At 32.4% G+C, this 21,549-nt stretch overlaps 3 protein-coding genes across 4 annotated transcripts; 2 read left to right on the top strand and 1 right to left on the bottom strand.

Annotated features, from left to right (window-relative positions):
• Positions 1-375: 375 nt before the first annotated feature.
• Dus3 (Dihydrouridine synthase 3) lies at positions 376-2,883 on the top strand. Its single transcript, XM_017903500.1, has 6 exons — positions 376-464; positions 681-1,950; positions 2,043-2,410; positions 2,471-2,599; positions 2,667-2,740; positions 2,829-2,883. The coding sequence occupies exons 1-5, from the start codon at positions 376-378 to the stop codon at positions 2,737-2,739; spliced, it is 1,929 nt and encodes a 642-aa protein (XP_017758989.1). The 3' UTR covers position 2,740; positions 2,829-2,883.
• A 155-nt stretch (positions 2,884-3,038) lies between these two features.
• Positions 3,039-12,649, bottom strand: LOC108549939 (uncharacterized). Its single transcript, XM_017903529.1, has 4 exons — positions 12,573-12,649; positions 3,798-4,013; positions 3,576-3,725; positions 3,039-3,247 (listed from the first exon to the last, which is right to left on the bottom strand). Exons 1-4 carry the CDS (start codon positions 12,597-12,599, stop codon positions 3,080-3,082), a joined length of 561 nt encoding a protein of 186 aa, XP_017759018.1. The 5' UTR covers positions 12,600-12,649; the 3' UTR covers positions 3,039-3,079.
• On the top strand, positions 5,933-20,381 carry LOC108549938 (serine/threonine-protein kinase OSR1). Of its 2 annotated transcripts, none has more exons than XM_017903527.1 (11): positions 5,933-6,142; positions 10,866-10,994; positions 15,474-15,811; positions 16,918-17,030; positions 17,355-17,605; positions 17,939-18,113; positions 18,543-18,778; positions 18,847-18,961; positions 19,035-19,300; positions 19,689-19,875; positions 19,953-20,381. In XM_017903527.1, the coding sequence occupies exons 1-11, from the start codon at positions 6,093-6,095 to the stop codon at positions 20,028-20,030; spliced, it is 1,938 nt and encodes a 645-aa protein (XP_017759016.1). In that variant the 5' UTR covers positions 5,933-6,092; the 3' UTR covers positions 20,031-20,381. The 2 variants fall into 2 exon arrangements, with proteins under 2 accessions (XP_017759016.1, XP_017759015.1); XM_017903526.1 differs by having other exon boundaries at positions 6,002-6,142; positions 17,939-18,104.
• The last annotated feature ends 1,168 nt before the right edge of the window (positions 20,382-21,549 follow it).

Genomic DNA, 21,549 nt, shown 5'->3' with positions numbered 1-21,549 from the left:
TTTTTTCTTACAGTAATAAGAAGGATTACAAGCTTATTTTGTTCAACATTCTAAAATTTCCTATAATATAGAATTTAGCAAAATCATTAACTTGTATTTGTGTCATGCAAAAATTATATAACATGCAATCAATATTTCATTTTTGGAAAACTACCTTGTATTGCATATGTAAAGCCTGAATGCATTTTATATAGCAATAGAAACTCAATAAATGTTATTAATAATTTGTAGATAGTATAGAAATACTAATTCAATCTTTGTAATGACCTATTAATTAATTTTGTTTTTATTATGTTATGAATTAGAGTTTAGGAAGTTTTCCTCTCAATTATCAATGATCGATTTCTCGCAATTTAATACATCGAGTTGTTTGAAATGGCGGATTACAGTGAAAAGTGTGCAGAGGATTGTTCGTTTGATTACAATGAAGATAAACAAAAAGGTGTATGTTTAATTAAAGAACAGTAAGTAAACACTATTATATTTATTAAAACTGTTTAGATTTTTCGAAATTATTGCGATTTATTATAATCATATGCTAGATAACCTTAATTTATATGAACCGCGTGGCCTTCTGTCATAAATTTTAAATTATCATATTTTTTAAATAATTTATTTTATGCATTAGAAAATTTTTGTTAAGTGTTGCAATCGTATATGTTAATTTAAGATTGTTACAGGTATGTTATAGAAGATCATGTAAGACTTCTAAGCAAAAAGTGTTTAACTGAAATTGATAAACAGAAAGTTTCAATTAATACGAGTAGTATAAATGATGATGCTTCTGTATTAGATGAACCTCCATCTAAGAAATTTAAAAATGATAATAAAAAAGAAAAACTTAGAGGACAAAATAAAGCAAGACCACCACCATTTAAGACACAACGTGAGCTAAATTTATGTCCTTGGATAGCAGACCAAGCAGTGGATGAGCCTGAAAAAAAATGTGACAATAAACAGTGTATATTTTTGCATGATAGAATTAAATATTTAGAAATCAAACCAGATGACATTGCAAATGAATGTTATCTTTTTAAACTTAGTGGCAGATGTCCACGAGGCACAGCTTGTAGAATGGGTTCTGAACATCTAACAAAAGAAGGTTTAAATATTATTGATAAAGAAAGGGAAGAGGAATTTAAGAAAAAACCACCTTCTACAAAAAATCATTTAACTAAAAATATTCAAATTCAATTAAGAAAACATAAATATAATTTTTCTAAAGCAGAAAATATTGTTAAAACAAATGAACCATGTAGAAAAAAATTGGTGATAGAAAATGTGAAACAGATTGAAGAATCCTCAAACAAAAATAAACTAGAGATAAGAAATAATTTAATGTTAGACACATGTGTCAGTGACTCTCAGAATGAGGTTTTTGAAATTCAAAATACTGAAAAGAGGATTGGTCCTGTTGAAGATTATGATTTAATAAAATGTAGAGGTGTAGAAAAAAAAGCAATTGATTGGAAAAATAAAATATTGTTAAGTCCATTGACAACAGTTGGTAATTTGCCATTTAGAAGAATTTGTAAAGAATATGGAGCAGATATAACTTGTGGAGAAATGGCTTTGGCACCGAGGATATTGAAAGGAGCTCATGAAGAATGGGCACTAGTGAAAAGACATGAATCTGAAGACATTTTTGGTGTACAGCTTTGTGGAAACAATCCAGGTGTATTAACAAGATGTGCTCAGTTGTTGAATGAAGAAATTAATATCGACTTCATTGATTTGAACCTAGGTTGTCCCATAGATTTAATTTACAGACAAGGTGGCGGCAGTGGTATGTTGAATCGATTGAATGTTCTAGAAACTGTTGTGAAATCTGTTAGTCAAGTTATGGATATACCTTTAACTCTAAAAACTAGGACAGGAGTATACATAGACAAACCTATTGCACACACTTTGATGCCAAAGTTTCGTGATTGGGGTGTGTCTATGATTACTGTGAGTAAGTTAATTATATTTTTAAATTGTTATCATAAAATTGTTATAAATTATATTAAAAGTTATTGATCATTAACCATAAATTAATATAGGTTCATGGAAGATCTCGTGAACAAAGGTATACGAAATTAGCTGATTGGGATTATATAGAAAAGTGTGCAAAAATAGCTCATCCTGTTCCAGTGTTTGGAAATGGAGATATTTTATCATTTGATGATTATCAAAGAGTTCGAGACTCGTATACATCTGTGTGCGGTATCGCCATAGGCCGTGGTGCACTGATAAAGCCATGGATATTTACAGAAATAAAAGAAAAAAAATTGATCGATATATCGAGTGCAGAAAGATTTGAAATTTTGAAAAAATATTCAAAATATGGTCTTGAACATTGGGGTTCAGATACTCGTGGGGTCGAAACAACGAGAAGATTCATGTTAGAATGGATATCTTTTTTACACAGGTAACTTTAATATTGTAATGAATTATGACATATAAATTATTAACTTCTATTTTTAATTAGGTATATTCCAGTTGGAATATTAGAAAGACCTCCGCAAAGAATTAACGAAAGACCTCCATTTTATAGAGGTCGCGATGAAATGGAAACGTTAATGGCTAGTTCGAACTGTGCAGATTGGACAAAATTATCGTAAAAATATTTTTATTTACTATCATATCCAATATAATTATTTTCTTTTACTTTGGTTTATTTTTAGGGAAATGTTACTTGGAAAAGTGCCTGAAGGATTTCACTTTTTACCGAAACATAAAGCAAACGCGTGGAAATAATGTATATATCACGTAAACAGAATAGTTTTATATCGAAATTTATTTCTTTCGTTCTTTAATAAATATTCACCATACAAAATAAATTTTAGGTATACAGAAAGAAAAATCTTTTTTATTTTGTTAAACACTCACAGCCATACAGACAAGAAAAACGGTGAAATAAACACTACATGACAAATAAATAGTACAGATTACATTTACATAATTCATAATATGTATAATTATTTTAACATTTTGCTCTACCAAATAATTAATTGATTAAAAAGGAATGTTAGAAGAATTGATATTTCTATTTTTAATCATCAATCTCCTTGTTTCATTTGCGATCTCAAAGAGGTGACTAATAATGATTAGTTATATCTCCAAGAGCAGAAACTGGCCACATACAATCACAACCACTGGTAATCTGCTTAGTGAAAGGTTCCCAACATTCACTATCCCATCGTCGCCTTATTAATAGTAATGTTTTCCTTCTTTGCACGCAATGAAAAGCAGAATGCACGCATGTCTGAAATATACATATGCCATATAATATGAGAGAAGAATACAAAAAGTCTCCAACTCCTACACAAATCTTGCAAGAAAATTCATTAACAAAAGGTTCTTTCAATATTTTATAATATTATATTAATAAGATATAAGTATTAATTTATAGAACGCATAATTCTTTTAGATATTACTTACAGTTACAAAAACAAAAAAAAAATAATTTATTTTTTCAGGCTGCGGACTCTCTTTTTATCTGAGAGATAGCTATGTTATCAACTACCCATTGGAAGCTTCTGCTTTAAATCTTAGGTAATTTTTGTTTAAATGGAATTTATTTTGCAAACTACCTGTTTCGGTGGATTCATGACGTGATGCAAGTTATTTAGCAACGAATAACTTTTACAATAAACTTCATGGTAATAGGGTGGTTGATATTCGTATTCAGAATCATCTAGCCGTACTTCTTTTGTTACAGTTTCGCATAAACTACGATATTCCTATAGGCAAAGTATAGAACATTAAATTTTGCTTTTCGTTTATTTCTTTCTATCAGACACACCATGACTGACATGTAATAAATTTCTATTAGCTCGATTAAGAGACTGTTGTTGATTGTTGTCAGACATCTCGATGTGATCTTCTTCAGGTAGATACAAGGCATCCTGTAGCAGAGAAAGACGTTGTTCAGGATAGTAAAAATTCTGTGATTCTAACATCTGAGAACTCCTGTTGCATCTCTTGCAGACGTCGTAAGAACCTTGCGCCACCACTGCTAAAGCTGCAAACTACGAAGTTTGCAAATTATAGATAAAATAATATGATGAAGCTAATTTTGTATCATTTTGATAATTGTTTATTTTTTATGCAAAGATGAGATCAATCAAGTTTTTAATCAACTAAAACGAATTAATTAATTTTTCTTATTTTCATTAAGAGGTAAATTACTAAACACTTTTAAATATGAATTATTTAGTAAAAAGATATGATATATTACAACATTCTACAAACAATTTCATATTTTCTGCAAAGAATCAGTTATCCTTATGGAATTATGAACTATACTAATCATAAAAATATGGATTGTATAATAAAAATATAACAGCATCATGTTATAAATAACAAAATAAGGATGTTATATGCTATGATAAGGAGAAATAGTGAAAGTCAGGGGATCAAATCTGCGTGAAACGCGAGTCATCAATAATCAACGATCGTTCTGATGTTTCGTCAGTTACATTATTAGACCGATTCACTCCACTTCCATACCCACTTGGCAGAACCCTCTGCATGCGATTTATGCTTTATCAAGTTTGATAGGTCTCTAACGCTGACTGAGACCTCCGTCGATGCTTGAATTTTAACGATGACGCAATACGACTACACAAAATGTCATTAAAAAGCTCATAATATCATCGTCTTGACCATTTCAACGAAAACATCAATCATTTTTATGAAAGTTATTTCACTTATAAATTTTAAGTAAAAATGTATAATAGCATGCATAAGAGTAATTTTTAAGTATATTTCTTGAAATTGTATTAAAATATTTGCGTTAAAACAAATATACCAGAAACATGCTCAACTAATTCAGTGAAGATCATTTGTTAACAATTTAAAAGTGTGCCAGTCGAGCCAGTTTCGTGATCCATGGGATCGAAATATCAGAAATGAGCGTGCCGTGTTGACGAATCTTTAAAGACGATGATACTCCCGCGAAAAACAGAGTATGAACCGGACAGCAAGGTCGATCGTGATTGAGCTGACGTGCTTCGCGTCGTATGATATAAATTAGTCTCCCAGTGTCGATCTCAGTGGCTGTCTTTAAATTGACTGTGGAATAGTACTCACCTATGAAAAATAGAATAGAAGTTAAAAATAAAATACCTATGAAACATTTTGGTACATTAACATTAAACATAAACTTAAGGATTTTAACATTCAAAGCTATTTTTCCTTTTTAAAAAGTTTTCCATCGCTGGGTATCAACATTCTGGACTTCAAAGCTTTGTAGAAGGTGTCCCATATCATTAAAAATTTCATAACATTTTTCCAGAACAGCGATTCCTCTATCATCAAGATTGTAACTTTAAAACATTGGAAACATTGTTTAATTCTATTTAAAAGTTATTATACCACTGATGGCTCTTTTTATCATGGTGAAAAAATGAAAAGAAGAAAATTCTTCGGCAACAGTTACTTAAAATTCTTTTCCACCTTGAAGATTGTAAATTCATGAACATTTAGGAATTCTTGTCATCCCCCAAGGTATTTATAAATCCAAATTCCAGGTTCACTATCAAGCAACTAAAATTAAAAACGAATTATCACTTTCAGAAAGGAGCAAGGGAGGTCGTCAGCTCGGACCGCTATCAAGCATATTCTCCACGCGGTGGCACGTCGCTGTGTGGTAGGTAGTTATTCAATTGACAGTGCCCTCGTCTGACATAGTTCAGTCGACGACGAACTCAGGATGATCCGACTACGTTTCTGCCAACAGTGACGTTTTTGCGTCTCTACGTTCCGGTATTCAGCGAATTGCGTTCTTCCATTTGTGTATTTCTTCCAACCATATCGATATTGTACTTCAGTAACGGTGAAAGGGAAATTAAACTCTGTAATTGTTGAAGAAATCGACATGACGATTCCCGTAAGGGTGTCCAGAGACGTGATCGTGCTTTGGGACCGGTTTGCTGGTCCAGTGAGAACGAACTCGGTCAAGGTTAGCCGCAGTCAGTGAACTGGTTCTTCTTTTGGCTGTCAATAGACAGCTGAGGAAGTCGGTTGGACCGACTTTTTCTTCAGCTTCTTCTGGAATAAATAAGCATCCAAGTGGGGGGAGATGCGAGTGGACCAGCTCGATTGAGATGGCAGCCGACCTGTACGCGAATGGATCCGTGAAGTCAACGTCCAACAGGTAAGATATAAGCAGATAAGAGATAGCTTAAGATAAGGTATTGGTCTTTCTTTTCCCTGTATGTTCTATTTGTCGGCTGATCAACAATGCCGTGGAACATGTAAAAATGGAATTTCTGTTGATAGCTCGTGCTTTGAGCCAATATTCCTGGTAACGAAACGAGAAATTGGTGTTATCAGAATGATATGTTTCTGAGGAATTGGTGTCTGTTTATAAAAATAGTCAGGGAGTTATAGTACTTGACTTGCAAGAATTTAGTTGTTAGAACAAGAGGAAATAGCATATGTTATTTAAGTCTCTCTAATGAAATAGACGGAGATGAAACGATATGTAAAACAAATTATATGTTTTAGGTTGATTGAGATGAATGAACATTAGGATTGTATGAAGCAAATTTCATAATGCATAATATTACGTCAGAATTGACTACAGGACGAATGTTTGAACAATTATCTAGAATTTTGATGCATTGTTAATATTCTGATTTTGGGATGATTCGTGCAAGAACGTGATTTCCTCGCTCTCTTATGGCAATTTTCATGACAGTGAAATGGTTTAATAGTCGTTACTGCTGTCTGAGTTAATAACCAATTGACCCTCGACCTCCCGAGCAAAGATTCCATTGATGGATGCCGTTGGGCTAAACTCGAGTTTCATCTGGAAATTCTTAATTTCTAAAGAAAAGTATTTTGAACTTTAATAATCAGAAGAAAATTTTAAATTATTCTAATCTTTGTCCATATTAAAAATATATAGTGAAAATTTAACGTGCAGAAAATCAGCAGAATATGAATTGGAGCCGAGGTTGTTTAATTTAAAATCATCAGATTGTTTATTGAAACGAATATACCATTTGACTTGGTCTCGATGCAAAGTCGTTTCAATAAATTCACGTGGTGTTTAGGAAATTAAAATAGACGTTAATCATTATGGTTTCTAGCTGTATTCTGTTTCAAACTTTCCACCTCTTTTCTTTAAATCTTCAATATTCTTTCTATTTTCTATTTATCGATTGAAAGAATTAACGTTTCCATAAATATTCCTCTATGCCTCCATAAATGTTCCTCTAAATATTCACAGATGTGCGCTCAATGTACATATAGGTTTAATTATGATATAGAGTATAGTAGACTCAGCGTTCACGTAATTCTTGTCAAAGAAAAAATTAAACACAAACAGATGGTCTGTCTGATACTATTGACAGGGATTGGCAAATGTCAGATTGTTTCGAAACTGGCCAATCGATAATAGATGTCGTTTCCTGTGATTTTACCAAATATGTTAGTTGACTTTACGTTGTTAATAGTTTTGATATCATCATCAGAGAACTAAATAAATAAATAAACACATCATCTCAACAAGAAGTAATAGTCACGGTTATTATTTTAACAATCTAATTAAATACGTCCATGGTACATTAAGCAGAGAATAATACTGAATAATAGATATTTTTAACTAGAGGAACTGTACAATTTCACTGCTTAAATATTGAGGAATTGCAGAAGTAAGGTGACCAGTTAGTACGTAATTCAGAACACGAAACTGTAGACGGGACGCGGTTTGTAAACGGGAACGATTGGTAGAGAAGAGACTATTAGACTCGTTAATTTAGGAAATCAATTAGACCCTTCGTCCCAAGCAACAAGGATGCGGCAAGAATTCCAACGAAACTCTACGTGACGTGTTTACTATCGTTTCAATACGTTATTTGCTCCACATTGGCAGTCATAAGGTCGCAAGTGGTCTAATCATTCTGTTTTTCACTCTGTAAGGTTGGAATTCATACAGAGGATCAGAAAAGTACTTGCACGCTTAGCTTTCCCAAGATAACTTCCTGTAAAGAAATATATTAATGCAACATTCGCTTTATGATATTTCCTTATACATAATAAAAATAATGAAACTCTCATAATCAAAACACGTTTGTATCATTTTTGTCAAACGTATTTTTTAATTACAAAATACACTTTCAATATTTTGTTTACTCTCTTTTAGTCTCAATAATAGCTGCTGTGTTTGAGATTGACTTCTTCATTGTTTGAATATTTTTCTTGTGATTTCTAAGGTACAGCGTAAATTCTCTATAAGATTGACATCTAGAGATTAAGGTGGGGCAATAAGTTGTTTAGACACGGTATATAATAGCCGTTCTTTTGCTTTTTTGGCAGTATGCTTTGAATCACTGTCTTGAAAATAATATACTTCTGCACTATTGTGCTACTATACATTTACTATTGTACTACTGTTGATAGTTGTTAGTACCATTGTGATGTGTTTAACAGTTGATTGAATATCTATTCACACGAGGTGTTGTATTTTGATTTCTTCATACTCATCTTTCTTCACAAATGGATTCTTTTTATTGCTTTTCTTATTTCTCCTGGCTATTCCCCTATTGTCAGCTCTTTTGATCGATTTGATCGCGATTTATCTCGTACACTATCACCTTTTCCTCTTTCTTTCTATTAAATATTTTATATTAAATATCGCATAATCACAGCTTCTTTCATGTAAATAATTATTCCTGGCATATGCGTTAATATTTTATTCTTTCTATGATCTCTGAATTTCTGAATTACGATTTCTCTTTTCACTAAAAATTACTGAATAACTGTGTGTTCAATAGGTGGAGGATAATATGAACACCGTTTGTTTCTATTCGTGACATCATATTGTAGTATAATATACATAGTACAAGGATAAAGAAATGTTTGGCTACAGCATTGTTCGTAAATGTTGAAATATTTTTTGACAGTGAAACTTTTGGTATATTCTCTCTGTCTATAATGAAATACTGAAAAGTACAGGTTACATTCATGTGCTATTTCTCTACAAAAATACAGTTAGATCCGAGCTAGATCCGAGACCCGTTCGCCATTATGATTCGGTTAACGAAGACTCAAATCTTTCTGCTGATACTTTGAAATAAAAAATTAGAAATTAATTCTTTCACATTATAATTACTCAGTTATACCGTTTGCAGATGTTATAATTCTTTAATAGATAGAAAAATTCTTAGTTTCCGATTTTTTTCGTTGTAAAGCTGTTTTAAAGCACGTTAGAGTAGAAGGTCTTGCACGAGCCTCTTATTTGGGTTAAAAGTTTAATTTCCCGAGCAGAACAAGGACTTTAATTTAAGTTTATAGTCAGCATGAGGCTCTACCTACACTCATCTCGCATGATCCTCTCGAATTTTTACTTCTTCATCTTATTGCATATGCTGTTTCTAATGTGCCTTTACATTGTTTGGCCAACGTGTGCAGGAAACTGTGCATAGCCTTGTGTATCCTTTTCTATATCTGCTTTTGCAAAATATTCGAGCTATTATAAGCTAATATCTGAATTATGCGAATTCGATTAACACACCGATGCCTTTTTTAGCTATAAAAGAATAGCTAAAGTTTCCATCGCTAGGAGAAATTTCCTGGGGAATATTTCACGCTTAAGACACGGGGGCTTATGTATAACCACATTAAAAAGGAATGCGCACGAGTTCCCCGTGTTTAAAGAGACAATTAGATCGTACTAGCAAGATATTTTCGCGAGGACGGATTTAAATCTATTAGCAGATCGCGAATGACGTGTACAGGAATGTTACAAGTATTCAGAAAATGAAAATTGCTCCTTAAAGGTATAAAAATTGTTTTCCTTTTCTTCTTTAGTTTCACGGAAATTTTCAATGTTGGTTCAAAATATTTAATAGAGGAAGCGAGAGAAAATGTTTCTTGAAGCTGCAGTCTGAAAACAGCCAAAGATCCATTCGCTATCGGATTATTTTTAGGTAGCAAGATAGGGGCTACCCCTTGATGTTGGCTAAAAATAGCCGGTAAGGCCAATCCAGCTCCAATTATTCCATTTAGGTATTTAGGTGACAATCGACTGACCGCCAATTTAGAAATATTCCACACGCTGACAGCCTAGGGTCCTCAGGCTGCGTTGTGGATAAATGCAAATAATATGTTGGCAGGATAGAAAAACATTAAATAACATTGCAATAATACTGAAAGCTGCAAAATTGAAAATTGCGGAATAATATCTAACGATAGTAAATTAATCGTTCTTTGCTAAAGTAAATAAGAGATATTCGGAAAATGACAAAGTAAGAACATTCCAATATTAACCCTCTGCACTGCAACAACGAGTCTAATTCATCCCGAATTCTTTATGTCAAATCTCACGATTATAAGTTATAATAATTACACGACTATAGTTATATTTCATACGTTTCGACATGCACAAAATTAGAAGAATTTCTAAAATTTTTATCTAATTTTATCATGAATGGAATAAGTATATAGTGGTGAATTAAAATTAAATACTACTTCAATGCATAACTTTTCATAATTAAATCGCAGTGCAAGGGGTTAATAACAATCGGGAGCAAACAACAACGAAACGAACAATAATAATTTTGTAGAAAGGTTAAAGCGATGTAGGATAGTCCCCTATTCTCTTTAAAAGAAGTGCATATACGATGTCTGAACTTTTTCTATGCAAATCAATTTTCGTACAAAGAGATTTCACCGATGTTAAAGTTCAAGTTTGTGTTTAGATTTGAGAACAATTCGTTGAATTTTATTGAAGTCATATTCTGTTCCATTCATGTTCTAATGACCAGTATCTCATTAATAAATGTTTCACTGTAATTATGAATGAGTACAGCCGAGTATAAGGACGCCTGGGATATGCAACCGGTTTAACACGAGTGTTTCTATGTGCGTAGAATTACGGGCAGCATGAGGCAACGTAAGACCGGCACACTTGGCGCCGCGGCGCCTATATCTACAGAAGAGGAACGATTGAAGTTCCAAGACAACAGATTCTTAACAACATTAGTACTTGGCAGAAATAGGTGAGTACTATCATTGTTCTCATTTTGTCCGTGTAATTCAAGATTTGGTAGACCTTCCTCACACAAGGATTCGTTTCGATTGTAATTTCAGAAACCTCGTAATTTGCGATGTGTCGAATTCAAAAGACCTAACCCAAGCCGTTCTTCGTTATCGGGGAATAGAAATTTTTAATATCCGCCGAAGTTATAGAAATTTGAAGAATGTGTTTCGCTATTCGTATTTACTTCTTTGACATATTTCATCAATTTAGAAAATAGTTCTCATTTCTACGTATAAATGACAATCTCAGCTGTTGCCCCATAATTGTGGTAACCACTTACGTACTCGTAAAAGTTGTATATGAAGAGATAAATTTGAAAAAGGTTAAATTTAATTACGATTTACGTTGCAAATTAACAACTGTGTGTAACATCTTAAATGAGTTAGTATCTATCAGCGTGGTAAATAAACGGGGGCATACTAATAGCTCGATGGTAAAGAACGCAGAAGTAATTATTTAGATTAAGACACACGGCATTGATTTTTAAATATTCTACAGAAATCGATATTTCGAATTTTCTCTTATAAATATAGCAGATATTTGGCCTTAGTATTCGAGATATTCCGCAAACAATTTGTACTGCTGTTATGATGAATTATGTGTATACACGTCTGTCCATGACGGTGTATTTGTTTGTAACGTTTGTGTACGATCGCCTTTTATCGCAGTAGGTGTTTCTACGGTCGTTTATATAAATTATAAACGAAAAATTAAGCTGAGAGTTCTCCTCCATCTCTTCTTCTAGTGAAGTTTTAGTATCGAAAAAATTCCGAAAGAATTCAGTTATGAAAAAGTCAGCAAAGAGAACGTAGAAATTTTTGTTCATTGTGTGCGTGTGTGTGTTCGTTTGACTCGGATGTAAGCCATTGCATTTAAATCTAAAACAACCAAAATTTATGTAACAGTGAAATGGAACCTTTAGTTTAGATCATTTGTTATTAAATTAATGCTAGTTTGGGCTAAATTAACGTGTAGCCACTTTTGTTAAAACTTTACATAATGTGCTAATGATTATAAAAGTGGTCTAAGTTACATATGTCTTGTTTTGATATATTAAAAATTTCGTGCTTTAAATATATCATAAATTAAAAAATTAATTATAACAATATAATATATTGTAATATAAATATATGCAACACAAAATAAGTGTAAAAATCCTTTCCTTCAGTTTTTTGATACGGACCATTGTTATAATTACCAGTATATATATTCAACTAACTACATTTAGAGATTGAGAACCTCATCTTCATTTCTCGTTTATAGTTTAATTACCAATATAAGTTTTCTTAATGACGTAGCAGTAAACCCATAGTAATTAAAGTGTTCAAGAGTTGTCAACATGCTACATATGCATATATCCACATATATAGACATATACATACAGGATACGACTTCTAAGACAAAATGTACAAATACTTTACAATATAATTCACTATTTCTCGTTATAGCAGCAATATAATAAGGATTCAGGTTTAAATTTTCGAATTTTAAATAAAATTTTATATGAAATTTTCGATAAATTTTTATAAATGCTTACCATTGCAAGAAACCCTAGTCGATGCATGGTGATTGAATTTCCTGTTTTCTTCGTGGCTTAACAATTTTTCCAAAAATGTCACCTTCATTAGAGGCTGAAAACCAGATCACTGATGTATCTATTTTCAACCAGCTCTTTTATATCACATGCAGGATTTGAACGCATTATGTTATTAAGTTATCTATTAGTACAAAGGTAAAGGCCATTATCAATAGATCTTCTTGCAAACAGTGAAATTCGATATCGTATTTGACTATCGACTTTTTAATTAAACTTTTTTAATCGTGTCGATTGACATTTTCCCAATATCGATAACTCGAACTATACATTTGATATTGTTTCTAACCTCGTACTTTTTCTTCTAATTTGTCCTGAAATTCTTTGCCATCTTTTTCATATAATTTTATTTATTGCTATTACTATTTTGTTTAATTTTTGTCTGTAATTTCTTTATCGTATCTTATAATCTAATATTATAACTATCTTCAACGATTGTAATGACTGCGATGATTAATTTTCATACATCCTATATAATAATGCTCATTTTAGCGTCATATTTTGGAAATAGGATCTCGAAATGGGCTTCAAACATGTTGACTGCGGTGAATTGTCAGACAAAATTTAACACCAATTTTTTTAGTAATATTTCTATCTTCCCGTTCTTTTGCATTATGTATCTCAGTTATTTCGTCTTCATTTTTTCCATTTTGTTCCCCAATTTTATTCCCCCATTATCTCTGTAAAAGTAATATCAATATATTGTTGAGATTTTTCAGGTAAAAATGAGTCTAAACACGATATAAATCAACCTAATTTTAATTATAATAATTAATTTGATATAATTTTGATTGAATTTGCCTAAGCATTATTGTATCTTTCTAGCGTTTCGTCGTGGTTCTATTTCTCGTTCCTACTATCCTACTAGTCAACTTGTCTTACCTAACCTCTTCACTACTTCCTCTTTTTCTACGGTGCTCTTTCTATTTCACCTTGTATCATCCACGTTTACACCGTTACTATTTCCTTCTCGTCTCACACACATTTTTACTCGCTCATTGCCAAATGAGAAGATTGTATATTTATATTTTTTGTTCTATGTATATTTTCTTTACTTCCCTTCTTTTAAACGTTTAAATTTTGTTAAATAACAAACTTTTTATCTTTTCCTAGATTTATCTTTACTCCTATTTCCAATTTTTGGCTCCAATTTCGCCATGATTGATTGCATTTTCCCGCTCTTTTCTGTAGCCCTTTTAAAAATACAGAAATGATTAAGCCAACTGTATACACTCGGTTCGAAACCGAATATACAATCGAATACATAATCAAGTAAGTCGAACGACTTCTAACAATTGATCATTTGAATCGAAAGATTCGACGTAGTATGTCATATATATTTTACGTACAATGTACAACATATATTTACAAATCCATTATGCTACATCGAATATGTTGCCTTTCTATTATATGCGAAATATTTAAAAATTCATAAAAAATATACATTATAAATATATATATGTACATACATGCAAGTTGAAATTCAAAATCGTCACTGAAATGCTTACGAATCTTAAATGTGAAAACTGATCTAGAGATCAATAAGCGAGCTACAAGCATAAACACGCGATGAATGGTGAACGAAGTGACGAGCGAAGCAGCTACCGTATCGGGTCATGTGGACATATTATGTCCGATTTCATTCCAGCCGCTTAGGTTATTCGAGCTGCTGGATTTCTTTCCAGTCGCTCGGTTTAGTCGAACTGTCCGATCTCGCAGAAGCTACTCGCTTTATTCATGTTATCGATTTTGCTCGAGTCGCTTTGTTTTATTCAAGCCACTCGTTCGAGTTCTCGAATCGAATCGAGAATCGAACCTCAATTCAGTTTGAACTTCGTGCTGCCCGAGAATTCGAGCATTGTGGTATCTCTAAGCTCTGTCACTCCTTCTTTCTCTATCTTTATTTAACATGCTTCACAATATATGCGTGAATGACGATGAAAGCACTTCAATTACTAATCACGACGAGCGTGCCATCGACAGAGTTTATAGTGAGACTTGGACAGACGGACCAGGATTAACCTTAATATCGCGGTCACATATCACGCAACTCTCGTTCTCTCTCACCGAAAAAATGTTTTGAATCATTGTTCGACAGTAGTGACGGATTCCGGGCACCATACTGCACTGCTTATGTCGGATAAACCATAATCCTCGACACTTACGTGAGTAAACTCTAACAGAAATATTCAATGAGAATTAAAAGGGTCATACAGATTTACATATATAGCTGTCTTCGATATTTTTATTAATTCAGTTTCACCCACACAATTTAATCACTCGATAGAAATGAGATATGATGAGATATAATGATACTTAAATTTCCCTCCATTTTCTGTTTGACGTAGGGAGAGTTTTAAAGAACGGATATTAAACTATATAGTGTTTGTAAAATACTTTATGTTATATGCCATTAAAAATTTGTCTGTTAAAGTATCCAAAATGGAAAAAAAGTTTTTTCGGAGACAGTAAATTGCACTAAATTAAAATTTATTACTCGAATGGTTAGTTTCTCTAAGAAAGACCAATCGACTTAATGAATCAGATTGGGGCTTGCGTAGGTTGCGTCGACGCTTTATCGACGCATTTATTTTGACAAAATTACATGTAATTGAGACTTAATAAACACATTGTCGTAGCCTCTTTAATATAATCCAGCCCTAATTTGTGCGTTGTTTGCAGAAACAAATCTTTAAACAAATTTTAACCTTTTCTTTTGTTGGATAATTTTTTATTTTATTTCAAATTAAACATACGAGATTTAAACAATTTTTCATAACCAAAATAAAATGTAATATAGTTATTCTTATGTACGAATTCTCGAAATATTGAATATTTGCATAGGAAAATTTCACCGGACGTTTTACCCTCTTGTTCTTCGGGGATTTTCCGGCAGAAGTCATTCCGCGCCTCAACTCCGCCAAAGAACGCAAACGCACCTGCGGCAAATAATCATCAGTGCGCAAGCGCCGATTCAAGAAGTCCACGTGAGCCGAAAACAACTAACAGCAACACACGTTCAAAGAGTGGTGTGTTACTGCTCGCGCGGGGTGCTCGAAGTACCAGCAAGCACACACGCCTTGGTACGGCACTGGCAAACAAAATGGCGTCCTCGAGCTCTACCACGGTCGTGCAGGGCTGGCCGAACACCAAGGACGACTACGAGCTCAAAGAGGTTATTGGTGAGTAATCATTACCTCTCTGTTTCCCTCATCATCTACAATATTGCTTCTCATATGAGATTCATCGGGAAGAGGATCTTCGTCGTGATATATGCTTACCGGGTTTTGATGAATACTTGCTTCTGCTTCTTGACGTTATTCACAGAAAGTTCCTTAACCGAGTAAACGAAACATTACATAAAAACGCGAGATCATAGAATGGAATATATAAAAAAGTCGATGATTTCGTGATCTTGAATAGTGAGCTTTAAGTTGATGCATTGTCCTCGTCCGCATTTACGCCGTCGTCTCTCTCATACTTGAGTTTGAGGTTTGCTTACTCACTCGCACTCACGAAGGCACGTATACCGGTGCCCAATACGTCCTAACCTAGTTAACTTGCTCGAAAAACGGTTCCAATTCTTACTGCATACGAAATACATACGGATTTCTGGGATGAGTTAACGGATTATCGTAAGATTAGAAATAAACAAATAGAAAAATAACAGAGGTTATAATACGATTTCAAACCAGTTTTTTAAAGATATTTTTACTTCTAATAAATTTAAAAAATGTTTAATAATCTTAAGGTTTTAACGTACTTCTTGCAGTAATATAAACAGCTTTTTTTGGAGTAATATGAACGAAATGTCAGATTAAAATAGAAAAACATTTATATATCTTTTCTCACATCCCCTTTTTTCTCAGAATATTGATTTTAATTTTGTTAAAAACGTGATGTTAATTTACTCCGAAAAAATTGTTGCTGTTACCTGGTAAAAAGATTTTGATATGAGGAAGCTTTTTTTCTGTTTATAGAGAAGTTGGAGCAATTATATGTGTTTAACTGGATTATAAATCATTTAGAATCATTTTTTTCTTAGAAAAGTTGAAAAATTACAAACTTAAAAAGGTCTTGAAACGCAGAATAAAATGAGATAATTTCAGTGTATATCCTGTGCCAGTGCACATACGTCATAACACCGACACGTGACGTGTCATGACGTATAATTACATCATAACTATTCAAAGGTTCGATTTAAACCAGAGAAAATATTATTCCCATGAGATCTGTATAATCTTTATTAAAAATTGTGTATTATAATGATTTTTTAATTTAATTTTAGGTGTTGGAGCGACTGCCGTAGTACACGCCGCATTTTGCATTCCACGGCAAGAAAAATGTGCGATCAAAAGAATAAATTTGGAAAAATGGAACACAAGCATGGACGAGCTTCTGGTAATTTTTTTATTAAACATTATTGAAGAGAAAATTATAAACATTATATTGATGATATAAATTCATTGGTAAATGAAATTTTTATTGTTGAAAGATTTATATTATCGTAATTGTCACCACTTAATCCGAAATCGTTCTGTTTACGTTTACGTAGCTATCGAAGATATTAAATAGTAATATTTATAAAAACTTGTAATTCTAATATTTCTTCGATATTAGATATTCTTAAAAATATATTTTAATCATGAATATAATGTAATTTTTAGATTTTTGTGCATATTTTACAAAGAATTTTATTGAAAAAATGTTTTTTTTTATAAACAGAAAGAAATACAAGCAATGTCCTCCTGCAATCACGAGAATGTGGTCACGTATTATACATCATTCGTCGTGAAAGAGGAGCTCTGGCTTGTTCTGAGGCTGCTGGAAGGAGGATCCCTGTTGGATATCATCAAACACAAAACTAGAACCACAAACTGTAAACATGGGGTGTTTGATGAAGCAACAATAGCAACAGTTTTACGAGAAGTACTCAAAGGCCTCGAATACTTCCACAGTAATGGGCAAATACACAGGTATTTTATTAATTCTTTACTGCATTTATAAAATAATATAAAAGAAATTAGTTTATAACGTTTAAGTCGGATAAATATTATAGGTATTTTTTCTTCCTGCATAATTTGTGCTCCCATTCTTGCTGTTTAATATTATAAATTCTTAAAATCTGTATCAATAGTAACCATTTATTTATATTAATATATTGTCAATTCTAAAGAAGTCATTCTTTATATTCAAACGAGCCATAAAGTGTTAGTAATATGCGATATTTTTTTCGAATGAAACGCGAAGTGAATATATTTGATTATTTGATAATATATAGACAAATTTTAATAACAAAATAATATTAGGGACATAAAAGCCGGTAATATCCTACTAGGAGAAGATGGCACCGTGCAGATAGCTGACTTCGGTGTTAGTGCTTGGCTAGCGACCGGTCGAGATTTGAGCAGACAGAAAGTTAGACACACGTTTGTAGGCACACCTTGCTGGATGGCACCTGAGGTCATGGAGCAGGTGAGAGAGGAAAGTAACATTACAACTTCTTAGCCTGCATTTTTGGTGTTCATATTTAAGCTTCTTTGTTTATAAGATTCTAAACTCGTTTATTTTTATTTTATAAAAATTAAAATCTAGAAATTAGTTACCTTTATGTTAACTTTTTCGTTATTTTTATTTGATAAAAACGTGTTGCTCTAATTTAAAAATCTCTGAACTTCAATTTTTGGATTTTTATACGTTTATGTAGTTTTAAGCATGTAAATTATATAACAGCTGTATTTGTCAAGTATATTTATTAATATGCACATCTTATACTTTTCCATTTTTTTCAATAGAATTATTGACATAAAGAGCATGTTACTGTTAAATAGCATGATTTATTCTCACTATTAGTATCTTGATTCAATGTGTACACTGTAAAATCGATTATGATATGTAAGAATACCTTTGCAGGACCATGGTTATGATTTCAAAGCAGATATTTGGTCGCTTGGCATCACTGCCATTGAAATGGCTAGTGGCACAGCTCCATATCATAAGTACCCACCAATGAAAGTACTCATGTTAACTCTACAAAACGATCCGCCAACTTTAGATACTGCCGCCGACGATAAAGATCAATACAAAGCCTATGGCAAGACATTCCGAAAAATGATCGTCGATTGTTTGCAAAAAGATCCGACGAAGAGGTTAATTTCATTGAAAGCTTTCTTATGAACTTTAAAAACAATCCAGATTAAAAACAATAATTTTTCAGACCAACAGCAACAGAGCTACTGAAACATCCGTTCTTCAAGAAAGCGAAAGATAAAAAATATTTACAGCAGACTTTAGTAGCTTGTGGTCCTAGTCTTGAAACTCGAGTACAAAAGGTATATTTTTCATTTAATGAATTAATTATTTATAATGTATATTTTTATTTGATTAATTCGATAATTATTTTAGGCTTCAAAAAGACAACCTGGTACATCGGGACGTCTGCATAGAACAGTTACAGGAGAATGGGTTTGGTCTTCAGAAGAAGAAGATAGTAGTGCATCTAGTGGCGACGAAGGCAAAGAAGCTTTACCTGTTAACACGATCGAAAATGCATCTAGCACCGAAGAGGAACCGGAGGAAGAGTTTTATGGACAAGTGAAATCAGCACGAAGTCATATTGTTGTACAGGCTACGGAGCCGAATGTTCCTATAAATTTGGTGCTAAGATTAAGGTACATCTTAATTAGATTTTAATGTTTTTAAATTTTATATTTGATGTTTTTTATTTTAATAATAAATTTACTATTTGTAGGACTCTTAAGATTAATATAAGAAAATTTTTCTCAAAATTTAAAGAATTTTGGGGAATTCTTTCTCAAAAAATATTATCTAGAATGTTTTATTTGCTTTTGTAATTATTTTAAGTTATATTTTTATTGCAGACGTCCTGAAACCCATTTCACCCTCGAAGACAAGTCCGAGTATGTTTCAACCCTATTTCCTAATTTCTCAATTCCTAATTTAGCTATTACTAAACAATCCTTCTTGCAACGTAAAGTACTATAAGAAAAATGATATATTAGTAGAAATTTTCAACTAAAATAAATTTTTTTTATTTAGAAACCAGAAACGAGAGCTTAATGATATCAGATTTGAATTTGCTGTTGGGGTGGATTCTGCCGAAGGTATAGCAGCGGAATTAGTCGGTGCAGGATTGGTAGATGGTAAAGATATCGTCGTAATAGCAGCAAATCTACAAAAACTCATAGACAGTGCCGGCCAATTACGAACAGTAACATTTTCATTGGTAAATTTTCAACTTTAATAATTGTTTTAAGATTATGAACTTCGAATATAAGTTAATTATAAATAATATTGTTTTAGAATTCTGGTCATGCAGCCAATGAACTGCCCGACGACAAGGCGTTAATAGGATTTGCTCAGATCTCCATCACCGATTAAAACAGAATACAGAAGTTTTTGAAATTTCTCAGGATACCATTCTTAGGCGCCAGTTCAGAAAATGCAAAAACTGGTTGGTTCTCTCATTGACTGAGAACAATTTCGAAAAAATTTCACCGATTCGTAGACACCTTCTGTTATCATTGTTTTCTCTTTCTACGGTTTTTTTCTATTTTTATTTCCTTGGAGTTCTAGCAAATACGATAAAGTAATGCAGAATATAAGCGTTGAACAGAATTCATTTACAGATGGACTGCTTGAATGCGTATTCGAAGTAACATATAAATACGAGTTTTTGAAAAACAGATTGTTTGAAGATCTTTGCGGCGATAGAGAATAGATTTCTTATTGAAACTATTGATAATAGAAAAGAAAATTGATTGAATTTAATTCATTAATTAATTAATTATTCGCAATGATCTTCTATGGCAAAATTATTCATCAATTCTGCCAACTGTTAAGTTTTGGACTCGTAAAAACAGAAAGAAAAACATGAATTCGTACTGGCTTAAATTTCTACTTGTTCTAATCATTAATGGCTGTAGTCTCGTATATCCGATCTATATCACTCATATTATTGCATTAATTCCTGTGTAAATATTAATAGTCTGTGAATTCTTCAAGGTGTTAAGTTTATCTTGCTTGTACGAGCGAGCACAACAGAAATTTCAATAATTAAGCAAATGAGTGGCCAACTATCGAAAGGTGCTTAAAAAACACATTCAACTTACTTATTTGAAGTACCAGATAAACGATGATGTATTCTTTTTGGTTTTTGAAAATATGCGCTATGTTTGAATGCATATCGTATACTAGAAACGAAAAAAATGCGGAAAAAAGCAGTCATCAGACTCACTTCCTGTACGATATAAAAATCGTTAGCGTATTTCCTTATGTTTCACGCTACAGGATCGTAGAACACGCGAAAGTACTAAAGGAACGTGTTTTGTACTTAATTAAATAGAATTAACGATAGCGGATTTATTATTTTGTGGCTTCACTAGAGGCAGATGGATGAGAAAAGAAAAATTATGATTCACGTCTTTATTGGTGATTTTAAAGGACGATCACACATGGGAATGTACACAAGTGGTTTTCTAGGGATAATACGTACTAACTCTTTGAGGTTTTATTTTCAATCAGGCTCAAAGTTATAGGTTCTATAATGTTTAAACGCGGCAAGAAAAATATTTCGTGATTTTTAGTAAATTATCTTTAATTAGAATGTTCATTTTCTTTTGTCCACCGAGTACATTAAATAGTTGGAATGTAACTAGATTTTAACTACTTAAAACATTATTAGAGGTGCTGTTATTGATTTTCGTTTTCAAAATTGCCTGATGTAAAGCGCGAAATAAACCCTGCAAAGGATTGTAAGATAGATTGTATTGGAATTACATTAAAGGGAATTAAGTACAACGGTCAAAAAGGCGCAATTAATTATAGATATGTTTTAAAGAATAAACGCGAAATATGTGTGAATTATACAGGGCAAATAAATTATTGTAATTAGCTTGTT

The sequence above is a fragment of the Eufriesea mexicana genome, unplaced genomic scaffold, assembly GCF_001483705.2.
Source record: "Eufriesea mexicana isolate 0111107269 unplaced genomic scaffold, ASM148370v2 scaffold2340, whole genome shotgun sequence".
NCBI classification, from domain to species: domain Eukaryota; kingdom Metazoa; phylum Arthropoda; class Insecta; order Hymenoptera; family Apidae; genus Eufriesea; species Eufriesea mexicana.
Note: the sequence above shows the minus strand (reverse complement) of the source record. Positions and strands in the feature narration are given on the sequence as shown.

What these genes read in the sequence shown, in the direction of transcription:
- Dus3 (XM_017903500.1), top strand. Translation starts at nt 376, where the DNA reads ATGGCGGATTACAGTGAAAAGTGTGCAGAGGATTGTTCGTTTGATTAC. An exon ending in GTATGTTTAATTAAAGAACA is followed by an intron (nt 465 to 680) that starts GTAAGTAAACAC and finishes AGATTGTTACAG; the next exon opens with GTATGTTATAGAAGATCATG. An exon ending in TGGATATCTTTTTTACACAG is followed by an intron (nt 2,411 to 2,470) that starts GTAACTTTAATA and finishes ATTTTTAATTAG; the next exon opens with GTATATTCCAGTTGGAATAT.
- LOC108549938 (XM_017903527.1), top strand. Translation starts at nt 6,093, where the DNA reads ATGGCAGCCGACCTGTACGCGAATGGATCCGTGAAGTCAACGTCCAAC. An exon ending in TTAGTACTTGGCAGAAATAG is followed by an intron (nt 10,995 to 15,473) that starts GTGAGTACTATC and finishes ATATTTGCATAG; the next exon opens with GAAAATTTCACCGGACGTTT. An exon ending in TTGAAACTCGAGTACAAAAG is followed by an intron (nt 18,962 to 19,034) that starts GTATATTTTTCA and finishes TAATTATTTTAG; the next exon opens with GCTTCAAAAAGACAACCTGG.
- LOC108549939 (XM_017903529.1), bottom strand. Translation starts at nt 12,599, where the DNA reads ATGCATCGACTAGGGTTTCTTGCAATG. An exon ending in CTAATAGAAATTTATTACAT is followed by an intron (nt 3,726 to 3,797) that starts GTCAGTCATGGT and finishes CTTTGCCTATAG; the next exon opens with GAATATCGTAGTTTATGCGA. An exon ending in TCATGAATCCACCGAAACAG is followed by an intron (nt 3,248 to 3,575) that starts GTAGTTTGCAAA and finishes TGTATATTTCAG; the next exon opens with ACATGCGTGCATTCTGCTTT.